Raw genomic sequence first — 26,029 nt, 5'->3', positions numbered from 1 at the left:
TCTGCTTACCGTGATATTTTCTTATGAAGTTAAGAATTTCTTTGTATTGAAATCCTTTTAGGAAATAATAACGTATGATCTCTTCCTCACTGCTTTGTTCAAGATTTTCATGGTCATCGACATCGTATTCTTTAATGTATTCTGCCATTTTATATTTTTTAGACTATAAGTCAATGATTTAACTTCCCTCACTTTGCTTCCGTAAGAATTTCAAATGTTGCCGTAAGATTTTCGTATTCAAATGTTGCCGTGAGCTTTCAAATGTTGCCGTGAGAAATTTGTATTTAAATGTTGCCGTGAGATTTTCGTATTCAAATGTTGCCGTGAGCTTTCAAATGTTGCCGTGAGTTTTCAAATGTTGCCGTGAGCTTTCAAATGTTGCCGTGAGTTTTCAAATGTTGCCGTGAGATTTTTGTATTCAAATGTTGCCGTGAGATTTTCGTATTCAAATGTTGCCGTGAGCTTTCAAATGCTGCCGTGAGTTTTCAAATGTTGCCGTGAGATTTTTGTATTCAAATGTAGCCGTGAGATTTTTGTATTCAAATGTTGCCGTGAGTTTTCAATGTTGCCGTGAGATTTTTGTATTTAAATGTTGCTGTGAGATTTTTGTATTCAAATGTTGCCGTGACACTTATAGGCCACCGTAGTTAAGCATGTCGCAAAAAGTTTTAACTCACAAGTTACATCATTCGCTCTTGCTTTTTTGGTGTAAATTAATCTTTTTATTGCTAAATGTAAAAAACTTCCGTGTAAATAAGGCAAAATAGAATTTGAATCCGTGTCAAATTCTGAGGCTAAGATTTGACGACCTTTAAGTTGACAATTTGTCTTCCGCTGATTTGTTCAAGGTTACTTTAACTTGTGGACTGATCTTGTAGGTGAGGTGTAATTAAGATATATCTAAGATATAGTTTTGTATAGTAATTTCTATTTGTAAAATAGTAAAATAGTATACCTTATTGAATGTATACCCCATTTTATAGAGTAATGAAAACGACTGAAATAATTATCCTGTTTTGGGTGTTCTGGGGTAGTAATTACACCAAAAAGTGGGACAATGCGACTGGAAGCTGGGGTAAATCAAATTAGTGGGTAAAAATTACTACCGAATCTGGGGTAAAAACTACTGTAGACATCTGGGGTAAAAATTACTACAGACATCTGGGGGTAAAAATTACTATTGACATCTGCGGGTAAAAGTTACTACATACGTCTGGGGTAAAACTACATTTGATAAAACAAATATGACGGACTTTTAAGGAGTGAGCATGGCAATGCATTCTTATAAATGAGTTAAAATTATTATTTTTAAAGAGCAGGTGTATAATATGCTACGATGAACTTTATAAGATAAAGACTAATTTTATGGAGAAGGAGACCAACGTGTGTTCATGTCATGTGCAAGTAAAACACAGGCTTTCAGGTGAGTTAAAATCGGATTTTTCGTCAATATTTATTATACAACAATGGCATAATAACTTATGCACCGTTACACATACAATGCGATTTGAACACGCTGCAAACTATCTACCTATTGATATCTCTTTTCAGTTTAAGATTTAATTCTTAACAGTAAACAATATTTTTACTCGCTTTTACTTTAAGCTTATAGCTACCTAGCTCTATGTGACATACATTGGTAACTTTTCATGAGAATTAGATTCAAAGTTAACGATTGGGGGGAAGGAGATGATAAGATTAACAATATTCTTTTGTCTAAATCTCGGTGGAAGTTAGTTTACTGAACAAGGCGTATTAAAGCAAATAAAAGCTTTAGAAAGTGTGCTACTGCTATTGATAAAATTTCAATACCTGATTATTATGCGGATATGCCAAGGCGTAGAAATGTGCTTATTTTGCTCGACACTGTATAAAATGCAAACATTATTTATTCTAAATGTTTCAACTGGTATCACTATTACATGCTCTTGTTGGAGCAAAGATGTGTAATATCTGCATGTGGAAACATTATTTTGGCATTATTGATTTATCATTATAGGTCAATGCCTATGTTGATGCACCATGTAATGCTCAGTAATAATATGTTGTAAACGTAGCACTGCTTTGTATTTTAATATTTTTTCTTGTTAAAGTGGAACTTAAAACATAGGGCACACAAAATTCTTCACTTGACCTTCATCTTTGGCTATCAAATCAAGTGGGAAAGGATGCACAAGCTGTGTTTGTCTCGCTATTACCAAGGCTCCAATGTTGTTCCCTTCGTATGAATTAAAATGCTTGTCCAAAGCTGCTGTGTTGCTTCAATGACAAAGCAAGAATCACTTAACTCTTTTTCAACAATGCAAATGGCTTTTAGAACTGCAGATCGTGGTAACTCTTCCTTATTGTGATCAACACACAACCAGTTTTGTATGTGGTACCGTGAATAGAAATCCATTTTGGTCTGAAGAATTAGAGGTAATTTTTTAGAAATTTTTTTTTGGATTAGTTCATTGTATATTCTTTTCCTTTTTGCTTATTAATATGTTATAAAATATTGTGTACAAAGTTTTTAAATACTGGGTAATTTTTGCTGTTGGATGCACATTTTCTTGGTCTTTTATTTGATTGTAATATTCAAAGTCACCAGTATTACATGTTTGACGTGGCAGTTTATAACAAAACATTAGTTTACACTTTGGAATGTCTTGATCATCAAATTTGTGGAATGGTTTCTTTTAGATGTTCCAACTATTAGTATCATATGCATATTTTAATATACTTACTTATTGGGATTTCTGGATCTTTCTCAATAAATAAAGATTCATGATTTCCGCTTTACAGCGGATAGGTAACCCATTGTTGATGTCTCATAGACATAGAGTATGCCAAGTTTATGAAGTTCCCAATGAATGAGCCTAGTCGTTTAAAGTAGTGATGCTTAGCTTTATACCGCATACACCAGGCATGAATAAAGGGCCATGACTAGAAGATAAATTAAAATTAAAATAACAACCTAGAATTTTTCATGTACTCTTTCCCATATTTATTATTTAGAATATGATGGTTGTTGATCACCTCAATATCATTGTGGGCATATGGATCATAAAGTGCATTATTGGGATGATAGAACATCTAGGATAGAGCCTGCAAAACTCCTGGTGATGGTCATTGATGAGTGTCTGCAAGTATGCTACTTGATCTTTGGACAACGCTGGTGAAAAGCAAAGGAATATTATTTCCAGCATTTGTAGGAAAAGAATCCAATGAGCATCTTACCGTGGAACCAAATCCCTAATTAACAATGGTAAATGAGTTGCTAAGCACCACATTTGTGCAACTGTAAAATTGTGAATCAATGAATGACTTGACTGTGGAGTGGACAATGTTGAACAAAACTGTTTAACATTTGTAAACAGTTCTTATTTATCAGTTTTACGTATGTAACTTACCATGCTGATTTAGACTGTTATCATTTGATGAAAACTTCTGCTCACAAATCAGTGTTGGCTTGTTCTTGTTGTTATGATATCCAAAGTCATAACTGGAAATGCGACCATTTAGCTCTTCAAAGGTAAGGTAATGCTGTACTTTTATGTAATGTTTTAGCATTTCTTTGATTTCGTATTGTAACTTACCCTCCAGAATATCGTGCATTACATCAGGTGGTAAACCTCCAACAATCTTTTTCACTGATGTTTTAGAAATCACACTTTTATTTAATATCGCAAGTAACATGTTTTTGAAAGGGAAATTAAACCATTGGTACACATAAACTAAATTTGAATATGATGTCCTGCACTAGAGCACGGGTGAAATGTTTTGCATGTGCTTTAATGTATGATGTACAATTAAGATAAGCAGTATTATCATTTTGATTGTTCAACTGCTTGCAAATATTTATCAAGCTTTATAATTATGACGTCATATTAAACAATAACTCTTGATATTTGTAAGTATAACGTCTTACTTACAAATAATAGTTTTACTGCATTGCTGAAGCAAAAAGGAATTTTGAGGACAATCATTAAATAGTGACGTTGGCAACAGTTTCTAAAACGATATGCAAAAGCTTTTGAATAAAAGAATGTGGTAAACGCTAAAAAAGCAACCAAGCTGGCTTTGAACATATTTTAAACGTACTTAAAGAAGAAGAACTTGAAGGAAAATTACGGAGTTTTTAAAAAATGTTGTGGGTCTATATATGTTTTAAGAAATATTTTAGTTGGTTGAGGTGAGTCATAAAACAATTTTATTGAATTCATCTTTTGCCTAATGTCAAGAATTATTTGAACAGCGGTGAACGTTATCCTCGCTTCGGCAGATACCATTGTCCTAGGTCAAACTTTGAATATTTATTGATGGCATATGGCAAAACTCATCCAAAATTTTTATATAAATAATGATAATTTTTGTATGCGCTTACTTTGATTTTATGTAATTTAGATGGTACTTTGTACATTGTCAACATGAATAAATATACAGCTGAATCACAACTTTTATGTGTTACTTAAGAGATAAGAAAAGACTCTAGTCAAGTTGGCTACTTCGATTAATGGAAATGTTTGGAAACGCTGATTGAAGTATTGAGATATTCGATCTACAGCTTAGCTGATGTGTACGGCGTACTTTCTCAACAAAATGGGGCTTTTAACTTTTTGAAAACTTATTTATAAAACTTTTGACGATAATTTAATGTTTTTCCTCCATGCATTGATTACAAGTTTTTATATGCAGTTTACGTCAGAAAACATTGATATTGCTATATAAAACTGAATTATGTCTTCTTTGCTACAATCTGGTAAACTGTGGGATCAAAAAAGTCCACACTTCCATCGTCGTTTCCAAACAATTCCGCAAACATTTTAAACGCATTCAGCGAAAGCATTTCGCTCTCATGATAATCAGAAGCCACGACAAAGTTGACAAAATCACGGATTGTTGCATACCTATAAGTTTCTAGATAAAAGTCATTTGAAATTATTTCAAAACCGCAATCCCTTAAAATAGATTCAGTTTCTGATTTATTCATAAAGAATGGAAGCGGCCTAATATTTACTTCATCTTTCTTACAAAGCGAAAATGGTTGATCGTTCGAAATCATTTGTTCAACTTGTTTCATCACGCAAGGAGTTTCCTGGTGACTCTGAATTGCAATTACTCCTCCACGCTTTAGGCTTTCGAAGGCAACTCGCACAAATTCTTTCTTTCTTTCTGGAGAAAGCCATTGGAACACAAAATTACTAAAATGGACATCGTAGTAGGATTTGTTTCGTTGAATAAACTCAGTCGAACTATCGCCATGCTCAAATACCACAATGTTTACGCTTAAATGCTTTTGCTTTGCGTATTGAATTCTCCCAAAGTCTGGATCGACACCAACCACTTGACCCTCTCTGCCGACAATTTCCCCAAGAAATGAAGTCAACTCTCCTGTTCCGCAACCCATATCCAAGATTTTGTCTCCACCTTTTATATCAGCAGTTATTGCAAGTGTTTTACCATAATGCACTTGGATATCATTATTTTTAGAATAGGCCTCAGCAGCCTCGAATGATCGTTTGTTTAACATTTCTTTTAGTACTGTAGTCATTGTATTAAAAGAAAATTACACTCTGTTTAATCAATTAGGATAGCACGGTACGAAAAATGTTTATATAACACCGCTATGGCGTTCTCTCCTTTGAATGGAAACTCTCCTTTCATTAAGCTTTTAACGGAAAGTTCATATATACGTATTTGCGGGAAACACGTCACTATGACGTCAGTGAGGTATGGGGCTTAAAGACATGGCGTCTTAAAGCCCCCTACCCCATGCACATTTTTTTGGTCTTTTATTTGATTTTAACATTCAAAGTCACCAGTTTTACATGTTTGACCTGGTAGTTTGAAGTCAACTCTCCAGTTCCGCAACCCATATCCAAGATTTTGTCTCCACGTTTTATATCAGCAGTTATTGCAAGTGTTTTACCATAATGCACATGGATATCATTATTTTTAGAATAGGCCTCAGCAGCCTCGAATGATCGTTTGTTTAACACATCAATTAGGATAACACGGTACGAAAAATGTTTATATAACACCTCTATGGTGTTCTCTCCTTTCTATGGAAACCCTCCTTTCATTAAGATTTTTAAGGGAAGGTTCAAATATACGTTTTTGCAGGAAAGACGTCAATATGAGACGTCTGGGAGGTAGGGGGCCTAAAGACATGACATCTTAAAGCCCCCTACCCCATGCACATTTTCTTGGTCTTTTATTTGATTTTAACATTCAAAGTCACCAGTATTACACGTTTGACCTGGTAGTTTGTCACAAAAACATTAGTTTACAATTTGGAATGTCTTGATCATCAAATTTGTGGAATGGTTTCTTTTAGATGTTCCAACTATTAGCACCATATGCACATTTTAACATACTTACTTTTTGGGATTTCTGGGGCTTTCTCAAAAAATGAAGATTCATGATTTCCAATTTGCAGCTGATAAGTAACCCATTGTTGATGTCTCATAGACAGGGTATGCCAAGTTTTTGAAGTTCCTAATGAATGAGCCTAGTCGTTTAAAGTAGTGATGCCTAGCTTTGTACCGCATACACCAGGCATGAACTAAAGGGCCATGACTAGAATTAGAATTAAAATAACAAACTAGAATTTTTTTAATGTATTCTTTCCCATATTTATTATTTAGAATATGATAGTGTTGATCACCTCAATATCATTGTGGGCATATGGATCATAAAGTGCATTATTGGGATGATAGAACATTGGATGGATGATGTACCTTACCATGCTTTATCATTTGATGAAAACATCTGCTCATAAATCAGTGTTGGATTGTTCTTGTTGTTATAATATTCGAAGTCATAACTGGAAATGCGACTATTTAGCTCTTCCAAGGTAAGGTAATGCTGTACTTTTATGTAATGTTTTAGCATTTCTTTGATTTCGTATTGTAACATACCCTCCAGAATATCGTGCATTGCATCAGGTGGTAAACCTCCAACAATCTTTTCTCACTGATGTGTTAGAAATCACACCTTTATTTAATATCGCAAGTAACATGTTTTTTTGAAAGGGGAACTTAAACCATTGGTACACATAAACTAAAATTGTTACGTACTTCGTTATAAGTACAAACCAATTTACATGCACTTCTATACTTTAAGTGTTTCATTTTGCAGCTTTCAAAGAAACTGTGCTATTCTTCTAACAAAACTACTGGAGAAAAAATCATCAAGAGGAAGAGATGTCATAGAGTTGTTGTGCGTAAGTGCATATACTGATGTAATAACTTTGTATGAAATGTACAAAGGCAGTTTACCATTACCCATGTGCTACTAGAGATCCTATTTTCCTACCCTATAGACACCGTAACTTCCTTAACTAGGTAGTTGGTTAATCAATATGCTCAGAACACGACTTTCGTTTAAAACGTCGAAGAACCAATTATTGCTGTCAAAGCGCCATAGAGAATCCTTAAAACGCAAGTACTCAAAGTGGCCCCAAGAAATAAATCAGCATAACATAAATCCTAACACGGTTTTTATATGCACATGAAAAACATGTGACTTGGCAGCCTCAAATAATCGTTTATTTAACACTTCTTTTAGTACTGTAGTCATTGCATTAAAAGAAAATTACACTCTGTTTTATCAATTAGGATAACGCGGTACGAAAAATGTTTATATAACACCGCTATGGTGTTCTCTCCTTTCTATGGAAACCCTCCTTTCATTAAGCTTTTAAGGGAAGGTTCAAATATACGTTTTTGCCGAAAAGACGTCAATTTGACGTCTGGGAGGTAGGGGGCTTAAAGATATGACGTCTTAAAATTCTCTCGAACTATACGCTCATAAACACTGAGTATTAAGAATTTTGACAGCCAGTATGACAGCTAATTAGTGTCAATTACGACAAAAACATGCAGTTTATTAGAGTATCTGATTGCTGTGTTTGTTGAACAACTAATTCCAGTTATATGCGTATGAATGCACACATATAATCAGCGCCGAAGATTAAATCAATAAAGTAAGTATATAGTGAAAGAATTACCTCTAATGTAGCCTGACGTCTTTAAGAACGGGAGGGGGTTGTGAGAGACGTCATATTGACGTCTTTTAGGCAGAAATGTATAGTTGACCCTTCCCTAACTCAGTGTGACTGTGTCGACATCATATTATTCTTTGTTTGAAGACGTATTTCTGTTGTAGAAAAATAATGCCAACATGCACTGTCTTTTGATGTCGTATAGTGGTTCATTTTTTAAAGCAATTGAAGCACTACAAAGATTGCCTGTGGCAGCGACACAAATGATTTTTCAGACCATCAAAAATTGTCTTGTGATTGCTATATAGAATAAAGGGGAGAGAGGAGAATTTTTCCTTTCGATAGTAACTTCTAGTGTTTATATTTGTTATGACGTCATGAGTACACGTGCACGAGTCAATAAAAGATTTGCAAGCCGATGCCAATACTTTCTTTAAAATCAAAGTAGGTGGGCTTTATATGTATAAGATAAGTGGCTCGTATTTATTTAAATTATCTCATTGATTTCATTTTCTAAATAATGATAACATCACTAGAAGCAGTGCTTAACAAACAAATTTATGGGGATGCTGCAAAATACTCTAGAAATAACAATTTTCAACTACATTATGGCAAAAAGCTTGCAATAACACTTGGCATTCAACAAGGCGATAAAATTTTGGATATGGGTTGCGGAACGGGAGAGCTGACCTCATTTATTGGGGAGATTGTAGGAAAAAAAGGTCGAGTTGTCGGTGTTGATCCAGACATGGAAAGAATTCACCACGCTATTCAGCACAATTATAAAGTGAATGGAAACGTTTCATTTGAAATTGGCGATAGTTCAAGTGAATTTTTACAACAAAACAAATCCTTTTACGATGTTCATTTCAGTAATTTTTCCTTTCATTGGCTTACATCAGATGAAAAGAAAGAGTTTTTGCAAACGGCTTTCGAATGTCTGAAGCCAAGGGGCAAACTAGCTCTTCAGAGTCATGACGGTTATCCGGAAATGGTTGCCTATGTGGAATGCCATGTCTCAAAGAGACAGAACGCTTTGAACCTTAATTAAGCAACTGTATTACTGATGATTGTAAGTTAGGTGTCCAAGAAAGTACAAAGTATAGCCTCAAGTAATTAATACGACTATTGAATGTTTAGTAAAAACAAAAAATAATAGGAATGCCAATAATTTCGCAATTAAAAGCAATTGGACTTTGTCTCATATCTAAAGTGCTTTTTCTAACATTTTCTATAAGGATTGTTGAACAGTGTAAGCTTAACATTTTTGGTGCACAAGGTTTGCATATGTCATATGCCAGCAAGCTATATTATCAAATGCTTCGCGATCGGTATTTCCAGAGTCTTCTACATATCGTAAAATTTGGGACTTTTATCATTCACTTGTTTGTACACATTAAATCATTTTCCAGTTTCCGTCATCTTATCGAAATTAACCTTTTCTATTGTAGCTTTCATAAATTTTGAGTTAGATAATATTACCACAGTCTTTAACTTTTACAATATATTACACCAATGCACATTGATATTGTTATTATAGCATCTTTTAACTGTTATGTTAATTACTTTATTTACATAACATATCCTTCAAATCTTATGTTAGTTATTTACATTGCATCTCTACAAAATTTTTGTATGTTATTGATAATTTTTTAAGGAGTATATGCATTGCTACAAGGGTAAATATATAATTGATTCCTTTATACGTTTTTCAAGCGATCACGTTCGTTAGCAATAAAATTTGAGATAACTAATCCTTGAACTTTGTAAACGTACGCAGGCTACATGATGTATAATTAGTATTCTCGTTAGTTTCTACACAAAACATTTCCTTCAATCACTACATCAGTCTGTTTTCGCCTTCTTGAATTTCTCAATTTTTGGCATATTTTCGCATATTTTTGCAATTTTGTTTATGGAATGATGAATTTTATGTCCAATTGCTGGGGTAGTAGAGTCTCAGATAGGCACCTTACATAAAAGTGCTTTTGACATAACCTTGTACCCTAACTTGAACTGTCGTTCAGTGTGCCATTTTTTGCTTCACCGCAAAAGCAATATAGCATATTAGCAATAAGTTTTGGCTATCCCGTTGTTTTGTTTGTTATATATATAGAACGAATATCCGTTCTATTGTGAATATGCGTCATGATGTCATGCTTGTCATGTTTATTATGCCTACAGAATATGTAACTAACCGGAATGGTCACTCCTTTGATATTTTTGGTCACACCGACAATTGCCGGAGGTAACCGTCGCCATGTTCTTGGGTAGTAAAGTGAGAGAATCTTACTATGAACAATATGGCCAAAATTGGATTGTTCAGTTTTAAAATGATTTTTATGGAGTTTAAGTGGACAATCTTTGACATTTTTATAATTATATTAAAGAGAAGGTAATATACGCTTACTTCGTCGACTCTTTTGACTTAAAAATCTAATTTCACAATACAATTTGACTGCGATTTTTTGGGAGTATACTCGCCTACTCGGCGGCTTCGACTCGTAGGTTTTAGTTTATCTTTGTTGTTTTAGCAACTCGTTTAAAGTATTCCCTAGAAATATTACGTAGTACTTGTATATATACAATATATAAATAATGATGCCAAATACTTTAATGCTGGTATGTGCTTTAAAGGAGGTATTGTACAAATAACCATGGTTAAATCAAAGTGTTATGTTATCGAACTATACAAACAATATTTCTTGTTTTCAACATTGGGATGACAATAGATAAATAGAGTTTCTAACTACTGCTTCGTTAAGTCCTTTTAGAAGACATGCAGTGTATTTATTTTAAGAGTGAAAACCTTCACTAACTTAGTTTCATCCCTTTTTTCGATTAGTCATGTTTGTAAATATTCACTAAGTTTGGTGGGCATTTGTAAGTATTTCAACGAAAGCATTTCCTAGGAATTTAGAGTTACATCATATCCAAGCGTAAATATGAGTGATCAGCCTAATTATAAACGGTACATGACCTTATATTTGCTATTATATTTTCTATGCTCTAATGGTACTCATTTAAAGCGTTCAAACACGTAAACTTTAATCTCCAAAAGAATGAAGCCTAGTTAAAATCATTTCTATTGTTCCTTTTAAATATACGACACGTCATATCATAATTTGTAACTGATTTGGACAACATGGTAAAGATAAACTAAATCCTACGAACTAACCACCGAATATATTCCCAAATAAATCGCAGTTGAATTGTGTCGCAAAATTAGATTTTTGCGTCAAAAGAGTCTACGAAGTAATCGTGTATTACCTTTGGGTAAATCTATAATCGCGTAAAATCACTTGAAGTAATCGTGTATTTGATATACACATAAAAATGGAATAGATAGTCCATTTAAACTCCATAAAAAGCATTTTTAAACTCGAGAATCCATTTTTCGCCATTTAGGCCGTATTCTGTGAGTAGTTATCGTGCAGTTCCGTTGCCATTGGTCGGGCACTAAGTTTAATTTATATAAATCTATGGATTTTTATGTAGTGAATAAAAATTTATATGTTGTCACGCGTATAAACCTGCAGTTTGGTGAGCATTTTGCCATCAAACATCGACAATTTTGCTTCTTTGATACTTAAACGCGGCCATTGTTCTTTTTCAATACTTCATGCAATAAACAGCTATTGTACTAGTTATAATCTCTTACGTGGCTCATGTTTGCGCTGCTTCTGACTTGCATTGAACTAAAATACGGAATTAAAATGTTTATCTGTATTGGTTAGAAGCAATAAATTTACCCTGTCATTATTGCTTGTAAATTTAGGAAACAATTTAGTTGTTTCATCCGCGTAAAATGCGGTTGAGGCCAAATGATATCCATGGGCCGGGTGCAAGAAGCCAGGATAGCGTTAACCATTAGATAGCAATTTTTTTAAACGGTTAAAAACTTCTTAAAAAGGAAAATAGAGGGTTTGAACTGAGCAATCATTGAAATAAATATTGCTTAAAAGAACCTTTTACAAGTTTGAAAATTTTACTTTCTATCCAAGGTTCATGCAACCGGCTCCTGTGCGTTAGATACTGATTTGCACTCTATCTGCTAATCCAGTGCTTGCGCTTAAATCCTCGCAAGTTAGTAAGTTTTTTGTCAGTCAATATCTACCACCACAGCAAATGCTTCAAAGGAGACTGTAATAATCGATATCATGTGCTACGATATAATCTGAAGATAACTTTATGCAATTTTTTAAGACACAAATAGTAGCAATCTACGGAAAATTAGTGCAAAACGAAAAAAAACAAAAGGACTGCATCCTGACCTTTGAAATTTTAACTTCACTTTAAAAGAGAAAGTTGATAACTTAGCTACAAATTTTCTGAAGTATCTTTTAAAAAGTTTTTTGTAATGCAGAGAAATTTGCATGACTCTTGATGGTGATGAGAGGGAAATTGCAAAAAGAACTGCGTTAATAGAAGAAAACGAGCCAAGGTCTAGATGAAGTCATTCTGATTTTGTTATTCTAAGTTTACCAATAAAACGTTTATATGTAAATCGAGCGCAGATTCGTTGTGAGAAAGGGAGACAAAGATCGCACACCAAGCAACTTCGGTTTCTATTATGTTTTTCTTTTTATCAAAAACCTTATATTCTACCTTAAAAGCTTGCTTATGTATTCTTTTCACATTGAAAAGAGTTTTTTTTACATAAGAAACAATCTTTGTCTTCTTATAGTTAATAATTTCACCAAAAAATCTTCACTTATGGTGAAACGGCACTCGAAAGCGCAACATAGATCGATCAGTTATGGCAGAGACAGAAGATTGGTGGCAAATTTTTTCAAACGTTGCGTGCCATTTCAGTTGCTGATTGTTGCAGATCTGCTACACTACCCCAGAAAAGGTTAACTATCCATTGTTTAATCATACTGACCACTACAAAACTAAGAGAGAAACAGAAGTTCAATCATTTATGGTTTTCACAAATTTATAGCAACCTTACTAAAAAAGCTGTAAGAAATACAATACAATATCTTGAGCGCTATCGATCAGTTCAATGAGCCGGTTAAAATAAAAAGCTAATTATGCACTGGACAATGTGCTAAATTATTTTGTATGTATTTTAATTCATGGTGTTAATCACATATGTAATTAAAATAAGCACGACTAAGTAATGATGATTTTCACCTTCTCGTAAATTGGTTTAATTTATCTGTTGTATCTTTACTTTCGTGCAGTGAGTACATATGTAAATATAAAGCTAAGTGGCTGTAAATCTAAATTATATCTTATGTGCTACAATCTGGTAAACTGTGGGATCGAATATACCAACACTTCCATCAGCATTTCCAAACATTTCCATGAACTTATTTAGCCCACTCGACGAGATTTTTTTCCCATCTTTATAATCTGAAGCGACAAGGAAATTAATAAAATCGAGGATCGACGCGTACGTATAATTTACTGGGTGATATTCACTTGAAAAGATTTCAAAACCACATTCAATGAGAAGACTTTCTGTTTCTGATTTGTTTATAAAGAATGGAAGAGCTCTTTTAAATGGGTCACCTTGCTGATAGAGTGACGAACAATGACTTTTGAAAATAATTTCTTCGGCTTTTTTTATCATTTCCTGGTCACCTTCGTGACTTAGAACTGCAATTCTTCCCCCATGCTTTAGGCTCCGAAAAGCGACTCGCCCGAATTCTTCCTTTCTTTCTGGAGAAAGCCATTGAATCACGAAATTGCTAAAATGGACATCGTAGTAGGATTTGTTTCGTTGGGTAAAATTACTTGAACTGTCGCCATGTTCAAATAGCAGATTTCCGTGCATGTTCAAATGTCTTTGTTTGGCATATTGAATTCTCCCGAAGTCCGGATCAACGCCGACAACTAAACCATCTCTGCCGACAATTTCGCTAAGAAATGAAGTGAGTTCTCCTGTTCCACAGCCCATATCTAAGATTTTGTCACCTCGTTTTATGCCAGCATTTGTAGCGAGTTTCTTACCACATTCTATTTGAACGTTGTTATTTTTAGAATATTCGACAGCAGCCTCAAAACTTCGTTTATTGAACACCGATTCTATAGAAGTTTTCATTGTTCACGAAGATACTCCCACCATGCCAACTCAAATGAATGTAAAAAATTTAGCGTAAAAAAAACAACAAACTCCATTACACATTATCTCAGCAATATTTTATGTGATATGATAATTTCTCAGTTCTAAGTGCTCATTTGTTCATATTATATTGCTGTATGCTCGCATACGTGTTTCCGGTGAACAAAGTTGTGTAATAGCAATGAAATTGGACCGGAAAACGCAATTTGCTGCTCAGCATCTCCTACAAGTATGTTTTTACGCATTCAGCTATGGCTTGTACCATATATATCGTCGTAGTTTTTACATTAATTAAATATGTGTGAGTGGAAAGATTGAAATAATTCACGCATTAAGTTATAATTATTCATATTTAGTTTGCATGACTTTAAATGTATTACATTTAATTTAATTGTAAGATGCTAATTATGGTTTGAGAATCACAGATATTTACGGACAAGCGTAGACAAAGGCGTTAAATAATAGGACCACCATATCTATTTATTGCTCGACTGTTACGGTGGCCCACAGTAGTAATACAATCTTACTGATCAAATGATTCAAATCCAAGGAAGAGACCCTATACTTGTATTGAAACATGAAATTGGAAACGCTCTTGAAAGGGCAAAGGAAGAAGATTCGGAAGCATGGCATTTAGCAAGAGCGGCTATGATTATAAGAAGAGACATATTTCAAAGAAAGAACTCATTCAACGGAAAATTCTCCGAAGATTGTCAGTTCATGAAAATGGTTAGAGTAGAGAAGTAGATTTATTTGATTCGTCTATTTCACAGCTGCCACCATTATTTTGTAATGTCCCACAAGTGAAACTAACATGTGGCGAACTTTATGCCCCTCCACTTCATACCGCTTTGGAAACTGTATCTACCATCGTCAACCAAAGGCAAGATCTAGAGGAAGACTGGCTTGAACATGTGCGACATCTCGTTGAAAAGGAAGACCTGAGTAAGGACGACACTTTTTCATGGGCAGCATATCGAGCATCAAAAACGTCGTCAACCTCTTACGAACCGGCAATCATTGCACTTCTCCCAATGATTCGGGAGGATGCTCATTCATTTGCAATGATATTACCCTCAATGAGTGTTGTTCAATCAGCTGTTCGTCATGTCATCTACTCTCAAACTCCAGTTATCGCCGTAGACCAGCCACTATTTGCTTTAGCCCAGCAAATTCAATGGACTTTTGTAAACAGTCATGGAGAAGATAAATTTGTCGTAATGTTTGGTGGCTTACACATTGAGATGACGGCTTTTAAAGTTCTAGGAAAATGGCTTGATGGGAGTGGCTGGACCGAAATTTTTGACTGACGCAGGTATATCTAACCAAGTTGTTGTGCAGTCATTCATCGCTTGCAATCATGTGGCAAGAACAAAACGCGCACATCAAGTTACAGCAGCCAGTCTTTACTACCTACAACAAGATGCATATAAAGAGCATGTCATGAAAGTTGACAATGGAGAAGCTAAAGAATTCCACGTTTGGAAAGAAGATATGTCAAAGGATCATCCACAGTTTCTGTATTGGACCAGACTTTTGGAACTAGAATTACTATGTTTACAACTAGAGCGATCATTTAGAAGCTAATTTCACCTTATACTTCCAGTCAATTAAATAAATTGTTCCGTGGATGTTTGTTTTGGACAATGCTAATTATACAAGATGGCTTTCCGTCCATACCCGCGATATGTCGGAGCTTCCATTCAAACATACTGACGTATTTAACCAGTTCTCCAAGGGCTCGTTTGTGTTGCATAAACCGAAGAAACAGTTTTCAGCTATAGCATTAGATCATGCTCACGAGCAAGTTAAAGGGAGAAGGTGGTGCAGTGGGACTAACCGAAAATCTTTCAGCTTTAAGGGGATGGATGATTGCAGATCCAGAAATTGCACGAAGAATTAGGGAGTTCGAGATGAGTACACATGTGGACAGTCAGCTACACCATGAGCAAACTCCATCCATTCAAAGTGAATTTTATAAAGATGTCTCAAATGTCGTCCCTAATTTTCAACCGATTGGGAATCCTTTTGTGGAACAGAGCGAAGAACTATTTGTTAAAAGAGTTTCGTCAAAAGATAAAGTAAAAGTGCAAACTCTGAAACTAGACTGAGCTTTATTTTCAAGATTGTATATAGCCAGTCAAAATCGAAGTGGTGATCTTGATAATTTCCTTAAATATGAGAACCAACAATGGCCACAATCTCTCTCGCAAGCAGGAATTTTGCGTACTGGTAATAAAGCAGACTTAAAAAAGTCTATCGAGCCGACTACCAAAGTTCAATCACCAACTCCCGATTTTATAATTTTAGACGGGGCTGTTGTTGTTCAAATGATTTCACCTGGAACTTGGGAAACGTTTGAAGAGTACGCACAGTTTGCTTTCATTCCTTATGTGTTAAAGCAATTTCAATCAGCTAAAAGAATTGATTTAGTGTGGGATGTATACAAAGAAGATTCGCTGAAAAAAAACCACACGGGAGAAGAGTGGCATTGGTCAACGCCGCAAGGTTTCATCGACAGCACGTATCCCTACTGACTGAAAGGGCTTCCTGCGCGTAGATGCCAACAAAATGGATCTGTTCAATTTCTTTACTTAAAAACTTATTTCCCAGCAGAATCCTGAAGGAAGAGAAATTTACAGCACATTTGAAGAAAAGGTCTTGTGCTTCCCTAAAAGAACCGAAGTATCAATGCTGGAATCATTGAATCGTGAAGAGACTGACAGGCGATTGATGGTGCACGAGTTAGATGCAAGTAACTGCGGCCACCAGTGGATTGTTGTAAGAAAAATGATACTGACGTATTGATACTGGCCACTTCAATTGTGAAAAACATCAAAGCAGAAGAATTATAGATTCTTTATCGTACAGGAAAGCACTCGCGTTATATTCCCGCGCATACAATTGCATCAACTATCGGACCTGACAAGGCATCTGTTCTACCGTTGTTTCACGCTTTTACGGGGTGTGATACTGTTTCCTTTTTTGGAGGTCGGGGAAAGAAAACTGCATGGGATGTATGGAATTTATTTCCAAAGCTAACATTAGCGTTGCAAGCACTAAATTTGTTACCGGAAAGGATTGATTGTTCGTCCTTACAGGTAATTCAGAAACTGCCAAAGGCATGTATTATCTATCAAATAAGGTCTCTATTATGATTCATACGATGTTTTGCAAGTGATTGAGCGATATGTGGTCCTCTTATACGATCGTACAAGCAATCTCATCAGAGTTAATGAAGCTAGAGAAGAGTTGTTTGCAAATAGTCCAGAACACTGGATAACATTCAACCAACCCAAGAAGCGTTGCTTCAGTACACCAAGCGTGCGTTGTTGCAAGGTGGATTTTTCTGGGGGAAGTGCTGCTTTAAAAAAGCAGACTATTCCCACTCTGTCAGGTTGGATCTGGTACCGTGATGAAAGCTCTTGGTTACCAAAGTGGACAATTCTCCCTCAAGTTAAAGATGTCTGTTATGAACTTATTCGTTGCGGATGCAAAAGTTAATGTTCTAGTCGTTGTAAATGCGTCAAAGCACACTTAATTGTGTAATTGAGGGGGTGATTGTCAATAACATGAGGGCATTAAAATCATTTTAACGTTACTGTTCTTGGTTAGGCGCTTTTCCAATGTATTTGAGAAAGAGCAATAACACTAAACAAAAGTGCTGAGTCAGCACTTTTAAAACACTTTTAATGTAGAATATTTAAGAATGTATTGCTCAAAAGCAAAAGTTGTAATATAGTTTTTCTATCGTCTTTAGCTGTTGTATAAGAATATACGGAGAAATTGCGATGACTCAGAACTTTTGTTTTTTTTTACTACTGATGACGTTATCGAACACGACATGCGCAGAACGCGTTGTAAATTTAAAATATGGACTGGCCCTATATCAAAATTTTGTCTTTTGAGGCATGGTAAGACTACAAGAAAGTTTTACCCTTGTATCATACAAGTGAAGAATTTTACCATTAACAGAAATACTGATACAGTTTGATATGTAGTAGTAATCATGGTCGGTTTGTTCTGGTACACGTGTTTGGCTATCTTTAAAACAGGGAACGGGGAGTTGGGAAGGGAAGAAAACGGGAGAGAATTGGGAAAGGGAATAGTGGAAGGGAAGAGAACGGGGAATGAGCAGGGAGTAGACGGGAAATGGAATGGAATGTGCAGATCAGGTTATCGCCTTTGTTTTGTTACAAGTGAAGACAGTTATTAACTTGCACTTTGTTTTTGATGTCATTGTACCATTTTATTTTACCATGTAACACCGTAAAATTGTGAAATGAATAAATAAGTTCTAGATAGTTCGAAATTAAAAAAAATGGAGAATTACTGCAAACATTTAATCAATTTACCTAAATCAAACCATTTCAAATTTTTTTGAGATCTATTGTCGTATAACACTTTAATAAAACATTTTCAAGGCAATACTATTGTTGATATCAAAGCCAAAACAATAAATAACCAAATTTCTTTAGAACCAGTCAGTCAGAAGTGAATGAATTGTACATTCAGCTAATCAGATTAAAAAGGCTTTTGGAATTAGACAAACCTGATAATAATCAAACATAATAACTTAGTGCGATATTAACAACTAAGGCCTGTTTCATACGTCGCATTTTACGTGAGCCGAATGCATTTAAAACAAAAGATAATGGGGAATTTATCTCACTTTCCTTTTTCTTTAATGCACTCGGCTCATGTAAAATGCGACGTTCGAAACGGGCCTAAAGTGTTTGAAAAAGTGTGATATTTACAGTGAAAGGTGTGCGAGAAGAAAGACTTGAGTGGTTAAGTGAGTGTGTTAAGATCAGTGTCTCTAAATCTGAAAGAGCGTACAATTGGCTCTCTTTTAGTGAAGTAGACCAACATTTTTTCGAGCATAAAAGGCTCAATCCTTAGCAAATTTACAAAATCACTTTACACAGCTCACCAATCTTCTTCTGCCTTTTAAAACTCCTGAAAATAAGACTGAGAATCGTTAAAAATCCCAACAAACGTTGTTAAGGCGAAACATTTACAGTTTGTGTTGGAAAAGTCGAAGATACTGTTTACTAGCCAATGACAGAGTCATTTCGACCGTATTAATAATATTAACCATATCACTTATGTAATTTTGGATTCATATATCTTATATAAGTAAAACTAATTATTTAGTTTTGTCAATTGTAGTCTCCGTTCATTTCCAGTACATCCCCCGCACATTTCCCGTTCATTTCCCACTCATTCCCCCATCCATTCTCTGTCTACTCCTTGTTCCCTTCCCTTTACCCATTCCCTTTCCCGTTCTCTTCTCTTTCCCCATTTCCTTCTCATATTCCCCGTTCCCTGTTTGAAGTGATATCGTTCATGTAAGTTGTAACTCGTTACTCGTTGTCACTGTAATAAATGTACGTTGAAACCTCGTCTTTAAAATTACGTTTACACAACTCTGGATCGGTCTGAAAACGGAAAAAATTAACAGAGCTAAGTTCCGTTTAAACTGCACAAGAGCAGGATTTTTTCCGGAAAGGTGCAACCACACTTCAAAACGTCACTTTTGTCGGAGAGGAGTGAGCACACTGTCTAAACGTGGTCAACGAAAACGGATAGTTGTGCATCGTAGTGCAAACAGTGATATTCTCTGCACATTAGATACCAGTTCTCTTCAATTCCTTCCACTATTGGTGCATAATTGAAAATGGTAAACATTATGCTTAGGAAAGTATTATAAGACCGATTGATTTTTACAAAATCAAAATGGATTTAATGACGGATTGATTTTTACAAATCAATGTTTTTTTGACTTATGCCTAAAGATATTAGCATCTAGACCAACAGAACGTCTCATTGGCCCCAAAATAGTGATTAAAGCGTCATATATTTGTAAATAAATATAAATCATATCCCATAGAGTATCATATTCATATAACTTACCGTCTCAGGGCTTGTTTATATAGAAGCAAAGCCGGCCATTTACCGAAATAGCCCGTTAAACAAGATCTTCATACGTAGTACATAATATATTAAAATTCTCTTTTTGTTATATGGCGACACGGGCTGGTCTGCTTAGCGAGATCTCACTTGGCACAGGCGAGATCACGTCTGCCGGGATGAAATTTTTCTAATGTAAACACTCAACTGCCGAGCTAAAATTCAACTATTTGGGCATTCGTATGGTGATTAACATCTTAAAATGGTGAAATACGTGCACGTGTAAAAGTGAGCAAAATAGAGACGAGGATGGTTAAAAGAAAGAACTTTCACTGCGATACAAAGATGATGGAGCATTTGATTGATGATTTGTCTGATTATAAGTAAAAGATGTTTTATAAAAGCCTTGATTTTGACTGCGAAAAACCTCTCGGCAATCGAGATGAACGTCATACAAACACATTAAAAATTCATCTCGCTTACCGGGCTGGCCCGCTAAGCGGGACCACATAAACAGACCCTTAGACAGTTTTGAAACAGAAGTTATTGATGATGTGGTATTTATAGCTAAACAAAGTTTTCACATTTCAGTGATAATGACAATGAACTTTTCGTTAAATATTGTAAGAAATGTTACTTCTCAGGTACTTTGCCTCGTACAATGTGAGCATATAAACTCGGCCACGTAACATGTGTCTAAGGGAAAGCGTTTGACTAATTTAGAAATGATTTTAACAATTTTTGCGTTATTTCAATCAGCATTTAGCACTAAGCACCTTTTAACAATCAATAAAATTTTCATACTTACTACGTTTTGTGACCATATATTTGGCAGGCTAGAGGCTACCCAGGTGTACGCAGACGTATCTATTTCAATAGAGGCAGTAATTCACAATACTATTCCTCCAACATGAAGTATTGTTATTCCGAAGAAACTCTTGGCTCTTGGCCTGGCCATTGTGTGGCCCTCATGGCCAAAAATTTATCATGAAATGTTTTTTTCTAAATTTCTTTTCCTCTGGCATATAGGTATGATTAATTTTTTCGTTTTTTTCATTTTGACGTAAGATTTAAAATATGCTTTTTACGAAAAATATGTACTGGTACTTATTGTTGCCTTTAAAATATGACTGACTTTTAAATTTCGAAGGGCAAACTCTTTTCTCTTGAAGCTGTTAACTTATAGACAGACTTCATTCGTAGCATAGGAACTTAATTGTTAACGGATTGCATAATGACTTCACCGGTACCTTTATTCTTAACCTATATAATGAATGAACTCATTTCCCCCAGGTAATCATTAATAAATAGGAATTAATTCTTTAGAATATTAATGCATTACAATGTTTAAGCGAACATTGTATACAGCCAAGAATTTTGTGTCGTGCCGTGTCCTCCTCAAAATACACTGTCCTCTGTGGAATTCTTGCAAGATTCACACCACATCACAATTTCTTTCTGATACAGTATGGCTACAGGTTGTCCAGCCAGGTCAGTCGGATGCTTCTCCTGGTTTATATATATTTACAAACTCTCATCGGTAAGTGTAAAGACATTTGCAAGTATTTGAATTGAGTCACCTTAAAAGTTGCTCATTTTGTAGAAGGGACATATATGCAGGGGCGTATCTAGCAAAAAATTTTTGGTCACACTTTTTTATGAAGAGCCATGCCCTATGATGTCATGATTTTCAATCATACGTATAGTAAGACATACGTACTTTATTGAAGTTTAATGAACAAATTTTAAAGTGCAAACAAACAACATATAACTTTCTAACAAGTCAAAATAGAAATTACTGTCTCAGGTTAAGATCTCAACTTTATCATCATTTTAGTGGCCATGACTTTACATACAGCTATTAAGTTCACCCACAGTAAACTTAAGATAACTTTTAGTTTTTTAACTGTACACATGATAATGAATGACATTATGTTAAAGGAGAAATGTCAGTATTAGCATAACTGACCTCAAAACTTTTAAATTCACAATAAAGCTATAAAATAATAATGCAACCACAAATATTCTGATTTACATGTGCATGTCAAGTATGAAGCAAAATTCGATTTTTGAACAGTCACAATATTCTATCGTCACATCCTTTTGGAGTTTAAAATCAAAACATTTATAAACCTTTTCAAATCTTTGAAAATAACACACTTGAGCTAAATATTTATAATCTTGCATTACAAGGGTGGGAAACTTAGTCCAAATATAGTGATAATTAACATTATCTTTGAATTTTCTTGTAAAAGGGCAAAAAGCACAAATAGCTTGCAAAAAACCTTGATAGGTGAACTAAAAATGCAACTTTATACAATAAAACCAGTTTGTAAGCTAAGCAGGAAATAAAAAGTAAAATGATATTTTGTTTACAACAATGCAATAGCACCATTTAAATGAGCAGACACATTAAAGACAACATCATAAGTTTTTACACTGATATTGCAACTCAATTTTTTCTGTCAAAACTAACATACACAAACCGAGGCTGTCATTCTGAACTTCAATACCTTTTAATTGGACATATACAACCCAATTATTCTTTGCCAGATGCTTCAGTTAACTCCAAGTTACTGAGAAAAACTGCAACTATCCATATCATTTATAAATTCATCTTGTATAATCATGTTTATACCATAAATGAAATTACTTAGAATAGCTAGGTAAGATTCCAGTTAACTGTCCATAATTGTTAAATAATCATACAAACAATGCAACCTGATTCTTGTAAAGTGAAACCATGCACCATTTCAACAAATTCACAAAAATTGCTTTTATGAAAACTATCATAAGACTTATCATGCACTTTGTATGCAAACCCTTGTCCAGACAATAAATTCAATCAACATTTTTATAATTTCACCATACCCCTTCATTATAAGCTTGAATATGCAACATGTCTGCATAATTTGTAAATGAATGTACACAAGGTGCAATACTGTAACAATTGCATGTCCAACGTCTTTAGCAATGTCGATTCAGACATATATTGTGCGATGTTGCAATGTCGTACTTTTCTAATGTGGGACTGTCTGCGTCCAAGATGTTGAAGTACCACAAATATACGAAACACGGCAAACAAAACATAACTTGCTTTGAAAAGTACAATAGGGTCAATCTTTCCTCGGAAGAAATGATAGCAACTGCAAGGAGTTCAATTTCTAGCAAGTATAGAACTATACAATATATCACCAAAATGTTTGGGCTTTAAATAATTCATTGTTCGGCAGTTTGGAGAAAAGATCGTCTTTCATGAAGTCATAGCTGTAAATTTCGCCTCAACTTCTGTAAATCTTAAGTTACTAGCGTGAGTCTGTGAATCCGTTACAAACATAATAAGTATACTTTGTTTTTGCCGATTTTTAATGTCGAAGGCTCAAGTCAGGCTCTATAAAATGAGCGTGACTATATGCTCCACATCTGCGAGTTTGAGCATGCTCAGATGTCATTAGCCAATTAGATTTGGAATATTTTTTCTATAAAATATTTTTTATGGTCGGGCCAGTGAACTCCATATATATATATATATATATATATATATATTTTGGTAACCCAGGCATATTATGATAATGATAAGGATTCTCTGGATTTGTTTTAAATTTTTATTAAGCTTTCAACTCGGTGCTTCGAGCCTTCGTCAGAATGTGACAATATATTATTTACAAAGATTTTTGTAGGCGTTTGGAGCGTCTGATTGGTTGGTTGGTAGTTGAGTTGATATTATTGGATGGTATAAGATGCGTTGTCATGGTTTCGGGTGTATCGATTACGTTAATGAAATTCGAGTGTTTTATTTTAGTCGTTGTGTTATTAGTTTGTTGTTTTGGTTTTGTCTTTAGTTGTGAATAGATGATGGGGATGTCAATATGTCTGTTAATTGTGTTGTTGTCTTTGCTGTACCATGCCTCTTTGAATTCTCGTGCGTGTTTTGTCTGTGCGCGTCCAAGAAGTTGTGTTTTTGTCCAGTCAAAAGTGTGGTTGGTATCGTAGGTATGTTCTGCTGGTAGTGATTTTGGGTCGCGTCGTTTGATGGCATTCAGGTGATGTTCTGCTGGTAGTGATTTTGGGTCGCGTCGTTTGATACCATCCAATAATAACTCAACTACATCACTTCGAAATTGCCGGATTTTTTGCAAAAAACAGTGGTCTTCGAGCCAGCTTAATGTCTAAAAACCTTAAACAATGTTTGGACTTTAATATAAAACAAGTTTGAACGACATTTGTACATGTTTAAGCTTCTTTTTAGAAGGATGAAAAGCAAACTTTGTTTTGGCACGTGAAAACATGCCTTATAACTTGAATACAAAACTGACACCCCTCGTTTTTTTTCATTAAAAGGATGTAAAATACACTTGTCTATCCTTATAATATTGTTTGAATCTTTGAAAATGAAGCTGTCAGGGCAAAAAACGCTGTTTTTCGGTAATTTTTGTGTTTCCGAGCAAAATTAGCTCGCCCCAGTCCTTTTTGAAAGTGAAGAGCGTAAACAAAAAGAAAATAACTTTACAAAATATTTAAAAAAGTTAGCAAAAAAATATTTTGAGTTCGTTTTAAAAAACTGTTATGCCATATTATTGTGTTATTATTAATTGCACCATTAAAGAGTCAAAAAGTTCAATACCCACTTAAAAAAAGACAAAAACACAAATGACACTCCATATTCATAACTTTTGAAACACTTAAGTAAGAATTGTAATGTAATACAAGTATGAAATAGATTATTAGTCTAATATTATAGAATCATATATATTTTCACAAATATGACATAGATAACTGGGTTTTTGAATTTGGTATCCTTGCTTATCATCTAGTATCCATATATGGATTACATAACTAGTTGGCTTTTCTTATTCCTTGGTCAGATAGAACATAACCTGTGGCTTACTCTTATAAGTTCATGATGAATGTTAAAGTTCCTTTTTCCATTTAATGAATCCAAATAAGGGACCAGTAAAAACATTAATTGCTCTCCGTTTTTATAAAAAATGTCGTATCCCATAAAGATACAGGTAAAATATTCTTGCTATACAAATAAATAGTTTTTATTATCTTGTGGACATCGCGATACTGTCTGTCAGTTGGTAAGTCACTCAGTCATTCAGTCAGTTGGTAAGTCAGTCAGTCAGTCAGTCAGTTTGTAATTCAGTCAGTCCGTCAGTCAGTCAGACAGCAGAATGAGTCAAATGATAATCTAAATTTTTACTGGAACAATGAGGCTTAAAAGCTTATTTCGAAGTATAAGTCAAGTCTAAATGACTAAATATTAATAAATCTCAATAAATGTTAAATTACCAGCCATTCTTCTCATCTGCTCAATCATGAAAAGATGCAAATAAACAAAATATGTGGTAGACTGTAGAAAGTGTAATCATTTCATGTTTGGTTAAATCCAAAATTACGTCAAACACGAAAATTAAAACTTCTTACAGAAAAAAACGTTTTCTATCACCTTATTTTTGGCCAAAACACTTGTCTTGATAAGTTTTGTTTGCTTGTTTAGCTTAAAAGATTAAGTAAATTAAGATTAGGGTTTGAATTAGTGATCAATTAATGTCATTTATGTTTGTTACTTGATGTTACTACACATGAAACTATTACCAATAAATCCCTGACATTTTAGGAGCTCTCCGCATCCACATCAAATCAGGACAAAGTACTTGATTGTTGGGCGAATCGAAAATTCCGCATTTTCTTCTTAAGATAAATTACGTGCTTATTACTGTATTTAAGATGTGAACGTCTTAAATGAAAATGTTCCCGTGTTTTTTTTTGTTTTTAATGAAACATTTGGTAAAAAATTTTCATAAAAAAGGAACATAGAGAGGCGACTCCCCCCCTTCGTCTCCTCTTACTGTCAACCACTGCTCAGTCACTCAGTGTGATTTATTTTTAGATACATAATTAATGCGGGTGAAAATACATTAAGGAATTTTCGCATGGGTGGATTACCATCAAAGGGACTTGAGAAGATGTTCATGACTGGCTCTACAATCAATCACATTGGTGGTCTGACGAACATGCTTCTAGCTACGCAAACTGATAGCTTTTCGGTC

General features: G+C 34.6%; 1 protein-coding gene and 1 long non-coding RNA gene across 2 annotated transcripts in view; one reads left to right on the top strand and one right to left on the bottom strand.

Moving 5' to 3' along the window:
* Window positions 1-4,717: 4,717 nt before the first annotated feature.
* LOC124449103 (demethylmenaquinone methyltransferase-like) lies at window positions 4,718-5,563 on the bottom strand. Its single transcript, XM_047000049.1, has one exon. It carries the CDS (start codon window positions 5,531-5,533, stop codon window positions 4,718-4,720), a length of 816 nt encoding a protein of 271 aa, XP_046856005.1. The 5' UTR covers window positions 5,534-5,563.
* A 1,836-nt stretch (window positions 5,564-7,399) lies between these two features.
* LOC124448092 overlaps window positions 7,400-26,029 on the top strand; it is a 47,965-nt gene continuing 29,335 nt past the window's right edge. The window contains exon 1 of the long non-coding RNA XR_006948921.1: window positions 7,400-7,610. This is a non-coding gene — a long non-coding RNA (uncharacterized LOC124448092). The remainder of the gene's footprint in view (window positions 7,611-26,029) is intronic.

This window comes from Xenia sp. Carnegie-2017, unplaced genomic scaffold (assembly GCF_021976095.1).
Source record: "Xenia sp. Carnegie-2017 unplaced genomic scaffold, XeniaSp_v1 HiC_scaffold_23, whole genome shotgun sequence".
Lineage (NCBI taxonomy): Eukaryota > Metazoa > Cnidaria > Anthozoa > Malacalcyonacea > Xeniidae > Xenia > Xenia sp. Carnegie-2017.
The sequence above is the reverse complement of the archived record's forward strand: the minus strand, read 5'-3'. Positions and strand labels throughout refer to the sequence as shown.